We start from the raw sequence: 6,978 nt of genomic DNA on the forward strand, positions 1-6,978 counted from the left end.
CAAATAAATAGGACCGGCCAGTAATTTCCCGTTAAGTCCTTAAAAGTTACAAACAGTCTGTGCTCTTGGTTTGTTAGGCCGATCGATCTGTGCTACCAAATAGTCCGTGTACCCATCTTTTCCATCTCTGTCGATGTCTATTTGTTTCGGCTTAAAAAGCCTAAATGACTAATTTTTTTGTATTTATTCAAATTTTTTTCTTATGTTTTAATTTTGTGTCAAACTTTGGTGACTTATTAATTTGTCTTGTTGAGAGAAATTGGAAAAGTTAAAAAAGTTGATCGAAACTCATAATTTTTTTAAAAGACAAAAATAAGTCATTTATACTTATTTTTGTCTTTATTCAAATTTTTTACATTTTCGATTCCTCTTGTTGAGATGAAGCAATAAGTCACAAAAGTTTGACTTAAAACAAACAAATGTAAAAAAATTTTGAATAAAGGAAAAAAAAAAAAAACGTTGCCTAACTTCTTCGTCCAAAACCACCCGAGAGGCAGATTCAGAAATTTTCGCCAATGGAGTCAATGAAACAAGAAAATTCCCTTCTTCCTTCACATTAAATGAAATAACCTCCACATCTGGGGTGAGAGGTAACCTTCAAGCAAAAAGGTGTGGGGACGAGTAGTGGCAGGAGAGATCGATCTATCTCATCAAATTATATATGATGAGTGTTAAAGCCGGCTTGTGTGGTTGGCGTAAGGTTGAACACTCTATCAGAAAATATCTAGAGTCTTGAAGGGGTCCCTAAAATGTGCTTAAAAACAGTGTAGTAGATAGAGTACGTTCCTGTTGGCCTAGTTTATCCTCCTGATTTTATTTTTTTAATTTTTATCAAATTTTTTAATTATTTAGGTTGAAATTTTTAATACTCCTACATCTTTATTTGGGTGTTAATTATGATTTTTTTTCAAAGGTATAAATTCTTAATTTGGGGATGTGAATTCTTCATTTCAGTGTGAATTCCGTCTTTTTCGAACGTATGAATTCTTCATTTAGCTGTGAAATTTTAATCTAGATGCGAATTATGTCTTTTTTAAAGGTGTGAATTCTGAGGATATGAATAATTCATACCTCATTTGAACAATTCACACCATCCAAAATAAAAAAAAAATCACACACCTCAAAATGCAGAATTCATATATCACTACTCACTCCCCAAAATACACAATTCACACTTCAAAATAAAAGAATTCACATCTCTCAAATTCAGAATTCACATTCTCCAAAATGAAAAGAATTTATATCCCTCAAATGAAAGAATTCACACCCTCCAAAATACAGAATTCACACATCACTACTCACTCTCCAAAATAAACAATTCACACCCCTCAAATGTAGAATTCACATTCTCCAAAAATGAAGAGAATTTACATCCCTTCTAAACAATTCACACCCTACAAAATACAGAATTCACACATCATAACTCACTCTCTAAAATACACAATTCACAAACTAAAATGAAAGAATTCACACTCATCAAATGCAAAATTCATTCCCTCTAAAATAAAAGAATTCACATCCCTTCTGAACAATTCACACCCTCCAAAATGAAAGAATTTACACCCCTCAAATGAATAATTCACATCCAAAAAATACACAATTCATACTCTCAAAAAAACAAAAACAAAAATTCACATAATTTTCTATTCAATATGAGTCTGGTTTGATAGATCTCTTTGAGTGGATTTTAAAAATATAAATTTTACCAAAAATGATATATTTAATAAAATCTATTAAATTTTAACTTTGTAATACAAAAAATAAAAAATATGTCCACATTAGAGAGAAAAGGAGAGAGATTGGATTGGGGTTGGACCAAGAAAAAAGGGGAGAGAGAGATAGGGGTTGGACCAAGAGAAAAGGAGAGAGATTGGGGTTGGACCAAGAGAAAAGGAGAGAGATTGGGGTTTTCTCTCTCTTCACATGGGTTTGTTTGGATTTGTTGGTGAAACAGCGGGAATGATATGCGTTTGTACAAATCTGACGCGTCACCTACCAAAACTAAAGGGGTGAGGGCAAACTAGTAAAAGCACTTTTAGAAAGGGGCCGGATGGGATACACACTACAAAAGGGGGTTGGGATGGAACCCCAACAAATAAATAGGACCGGCCAGTAATTTCCCGTTAAGTCCTTAAAAGTTACAAACAATCTGTGCTCTTGGTTTGTTGGGCCGATCGATCTGTGCTACCAAATAGTCCGTGTACCCATCTTTTCCATCTCCGTCGATGTCTATTTGTTTCGGCTTAAAAAGCCTAAATGACTAATTTTTTTTTATTTATTCAAATTTTTTTCTTATGTTTTAATTTTGTGTCAAACTTTGGTGACTTATTAATTTGTCTTGTTGAGAGAAATTGGAAAAGTTAAAAAAGTTGATCGAAACTCATAATTTTTTTAAAAGACAAAAATAAGTCATTTATACTTATTTTTGTCTTTATTCAAATTTTTTACATTTTCGATTCCTCTTGTTGAGATGAAGCAATAAGTCACAAAAGTTTGACTTAAAACAAACAAATGTAAAATTTTTTTGAATAAAGGAAAAAAAAAAAAAAAACGTTGCCTAACTTCTTCGTCCAAAACCACCCGAGAGGCAGATTCAGAAATTTTCGCCAATGGAGTCAATGAAACAAGAAAATTCCCTTCTTCCTTCACATTAAATAAAATAACCTCCACATCTGGGGTGAGAGGTAACCTTCAAGCAGAAAGGTGTGGGGACGAGTAATGGCAGGAGAGATTTCTATCTCATCAAATTATATATGATGAGTGTTAAAGCCGGCTTGTGTGGTTGGCGTAAGGTTGAACACTTTGTCAGAAAATATCTAGAGTCTTGAAGGGGTCTCTAAAATGTGCTTAAAAACCTGTGTAGTAGATAGAGTACGTTCCTGTTGGCCTAGTTTGTTTTGGCTTGATTCTGTTTGATCGTATTTTGCTTGTTTTGTTTGGGGTTCAAGGGCATGCCTGCCCTTGCTCTGTTCTTCTCCATTTGGTTGGTTATTAAAAATTTAACTATCCAAAGGGGAAAAAATGCCCTCCTCCCCTAAGGGCCTTTTTAGTAATTTCACTTCCTTATTTATTTAGAATAAATGAAATCCCAACTATGTCCCAAACAAAAAAAGAAAGTAAAATCACGACATTTTCTCTTTTAAATGCAAAAAATACGGCGGCAAGATTTTACTTATTTTAGGTAAATAAGATAGTAATAACCAATGTGAAAGGCCAAAGCAATTATTATTTAACAGAAATGGGGCAAACTCAATTCACTTCCCTCAAACATTATTAAAAATAAATAAAAATTACTGTCAAGGGCTACAGGGAGATGCTTTCTTGACATGATGCGTCTAGGTTGAAAACTTGGGCTGGACTTCTGCCCTAGCCTACCAAGTTTATCCTACACATTATTACAAATATTCTTCATATTGGCGGCTGATTTTGCCACTCTATTTTTTATTAATGTCACTCCTCTGTAAGTGTATAGTATATTTTTGGTGCAAAAATACACTTGCAGGGGAGTGACGTTAACAAAAAAGGGAGTGGCAAAATCATTTCTCTTCATATTTTCGTTGAATTTGTTATAAAATTCAATAGATGTGTATACATAAATACTACTCCTCCCGTCGCACAAAGGATGTCTAAAAATTATTAAGCATGTACACCTCTCATAACATAATCTATATTTTTAATTAATTATATTTTTTTTATGCAATATTGATCTCACTTGATAGATCTCACTTAGTTCTCGTAAACAAAGTTTTTAAAACCTTAAAATGTAGCATTATAAGTTCCACAAATATAGATAATTTTTTGAAAGATGTGGATAGTGTGATTTTAGACATCCTTTGTGGGGCGAGGGGAGTATGATAGAACTTAAATCAGAAACCTTCTCACAATAGCGATTTTCAAGGCCGCCTCACTCCTCAATCCATCAGGAACCTTATCAACTACGATGTGTTGAAGCACCAGCTCCTTCACTTTGGATATACTGGCATGATGAACATGACACTCGAGGGCTCTGATTGCATCCATCAACCTGGCAACCGGGTAATTCACGTCCGTGCACTGCACTCGAATCACGGCTTCCGACCCTATAACCTTCACGTCCACTTCCGCCGACATGATTCCATTTCCATCGCCAGACGACGACGTCGACCTTGAACGACGATGATCAACACGGGTGTTTGACGTGCTTTGGTTGTCGTGCTTATCGGGAAAGGATATCTTCGTTTCTTGTGACCTTGCACAAATTAGTTTGGCCTCGAGTTCTCCTACATTTTCTTGGAGCTCTTTGATGTACGCAACTGCATCTGCAATAAACGTAAACAAAAAAACATTTAAATCGATCTTAAAGAATCTTAATAACATCTCACTCTATATTTGTTTTCGTACCAACACTTTAACTTTATTTTCTTTGTTTTGGGGCCTTGGTAAGACAAGCTTATTTGCGTAATCTCCATGTTTTTTTGTCTGAATGAAAATGTAGAATCAATAATAAAAATAAGGCTAATAGTAATTAAACAGGATTACCAAACAGGTCCCTAGTAGTATTACCAGCAAGCAAAGATGCTTTGTCCATTTTGGTTACATTGGGGACTATGCCCCGAAGCACGTAGAATAGGCTGTTCAGCTTATCTCTTCGTTGTTTCTCAACCTCAACATGATTCGGTGGTGTTTGTCCTCGTGCGTTTGAATTCTTCCTTCCTCTCTTTGTCGAACGAAGGACCACTTTCGAGTCTGATTGAAACAGACCCTTGAAATCAGAGCGTCCCGGATACGATTGACAGGTACTTGTCGCGGTTTCTCCTGGGCCGCCAGGCTGTTTTGTTACACTGGTGGTATTATTAGGGCCAAAAAGTGACTTGGCTAGTAGCAGTAAATCCAATTCCTCTTGGATAATTTCTGTGGAGCCCAATTCAACAACACCATAGGCAGTTGAGATGCAAACCAACGTTTGAATCCCATGCTCATTAGCTTCTTTTGCTCTCTCGCAATCATAAAGCTTAAGCTCGTGCTCAGTGGCTAGCCATGCGTACACAGCACCACTAAAAGTCCGGCCGAGAATGCCATCCCCAGCTACAAATGAGTTGGAGATAGACATCATGTAGAACCACTCGGGGTCAGGGACATGACCATCAACAAGACGGTCGATATCCGAGTAATTGTCTTGAATTCCACGCTTCACCCAGAATTTGTGTTGGTTATCTCCATTGTTTGCCAACTTCTTAGGCACAGAACATTGTTTGGTGCCTTGGAAATGGCCGCCACCCCATGATAGAAGAAAGTTTCCATTGATATCTTTAGTTGCTTGCCAAAATATGGCATAGGCCCACCATTCGTTTCGGCTTTGAATGATGAATTGGAGACGTTGTTGAAGACTTAGTGAGGAAGAAGGTTGAATAATCTCATCCATGGTTAGCTGCTTCTTGTTTATTACTATCACTAGCTTTCTTAGAGAGTGAAGGGAAGAGGAGGAATGAGCTGGGCTAAAATGATACTAGTAATTCTAAGGCATTTTTGATGCTCGGACTAAATAGGCCAGGGCGATAAGGGTTTGGGGGACTTGTGTGGTGGACGTGTTCCCGGTACGAGAAACTTTTGGATGCAAATTGGGTATTGCTAAAGTGGTATCCGTGCAGTGCATTCAAATCTTTTGGACGTTTGTTTTGAAAGGGCAGTATATTTAACACCTTAAATATTGTAATGGATTCACCAAATACTACTGACACCGCATTTTTTACTCCATAGATATAAGTGCGGTAGGCTCTTCACAAATACTTGTGTGAAGACCACAACGTACACTTGAGTTTATAAAGTTCAAAATACGATGTCGCCAAACTTTTTCATTTACTAATACCAACTACCGCACGCAACTTAACATAAAAAAACAATGGCTTAGATTGTATTAGTATTGTTCCAAAGTTTTTCCATTCAATGCACGCTAGCGTTCCCATTCTATGAACAGAAAGACAATATGAGGTCTGTTTTTAAGGTTCTTATTAGAAGCTTACTGTATGCATGTATCCTATAAGGAATTCTCAATTTTAATAAAATGCGGACCTCTTATTTGAGCAGTTTTTCATTGAACCATTTAATGAAAACTACTCGGATAAAGAACTTCTTGGTCTTTCTTTTTTTTTGCCAATTTCTCGCGAAAACCCTTAAAATCACAATCTGAACACATTGAACGGTTCGGATCATCAAAATTTGATTGGAAAACGGGAGATCCATATTTTATTAAAATAAGGAATCCCTTATAGTCCGTGGTACCAGATTAAATAGAGTACCAGATTAATTAATTATACTGTTCGTCCCAATTTGTTGATCCTTTTTGGGAATGCGTGCCATTTTTTAATTGATTATATCTTACAATCTATAATCTTTTAGGTGATTTTAAAATTTTTGGAGTATAATAAAAGAACTCATTAAGATCTACTCCCTCCGTCTCACTTTGTTGTGCATGTTTCGTTTTTGACACCTCGCAAAAAATTGCCTATATCTCACAATCTATAATATTTTTTATGATTTCAAAAACTTGGTTTAAAAGAATTAATTGAGATCTATCAAACGAGATCTATATTAAATATATAAAATACTATAAATTAAGAAATATAGACAATTTTTTGAGACGTCCAAAAAAGGAAACAGGTAGAACAAAGAGGGACGGAGGGAGTATTAAATAAGATCCATATTTGATATAAAAAATATTATAAATTTAGGAGATATAGCTAATTTTTTGAGACTTCCAAAAAAAAAAAAAGAGGGCCAAGAATTTGGGAACGAGGGAGTACTAAGAACCAGTTTCCTTATATAGTAAGTAGACTAGTATACACTCTTCAGTGGAAACAATTGAATTTGGTCCCCCCAGTCACATGGTCAGTCGACTCAGTCCCTCCACATTCAATTCCCAGCTCGATCGTTAGTACTCACTACTCAGTCCGGATTTAATAGTTGTTTTTGGAAGATTATGTCATTTTTTAATCAATTATA

General features: G+C 35.6%; 1 protein-coding gene across 1 annotated transcript; it reads right to left on the reverse strand.

Moving 5' to 3' along the window:
• Positions 1 to 3,695: 3,695 nt before the first annotated feature.
• LOC131334398 (transcription factor MYC2-like) lies at positions 3,696 to 5,499 on the reverse strand. The gene is made up of 2 exons (XM_058369383.1): positions 4,543 to 5,499; positions 3,696 to 4,298 (listed from the first exon to the last, which is right to left on the reverse strand). Exons 1-2 carry the CDS (start codon positions 5,399 to 5,401, stop codon positions 3,862 to 3,864), a joined length of 1,296 nt encoding a protein of 431 aa, XP_058225366.1. The 5' UTR covers positions 5,402 to 5,499; the 3' UTR covers positions 3,696 to 3,861.
• Positions 5,500 to 6,978: the final 1,479 nt, after the last annotated feature.

The sequence above is a fragment of the Rhododendron vialii genome, chromosome 7a (genome assembly GCF_030253575.1).
Source record: "Rhododendron vialii isolate Sample 1 chromosome 7a, ASM3025357v1".
NCBI lineage: Eukaryota > Viridiplantae > Streptophyta > Magnoliopsida > Ericales > Ericaceae > Rhododendron > Rhododendron vialii.

Bases quoted from the DNA above. Each gene is read 5' to 3' on its own strand.
- LOC131334398 (XM_058369383.1), bottom strand. From the start codon at position 5,401: ATGGATGAGATTATTCAACCTTCTTCCTCACTAAGTCTTCAACAACGT. The intron at 4,299-4,542 runs GTAATACTACTA...CGTTTATTGCAG, and splicing joins CAAAGCATCTTTGCTTGCTG to ATGCAGTTGCGTACATCAAA.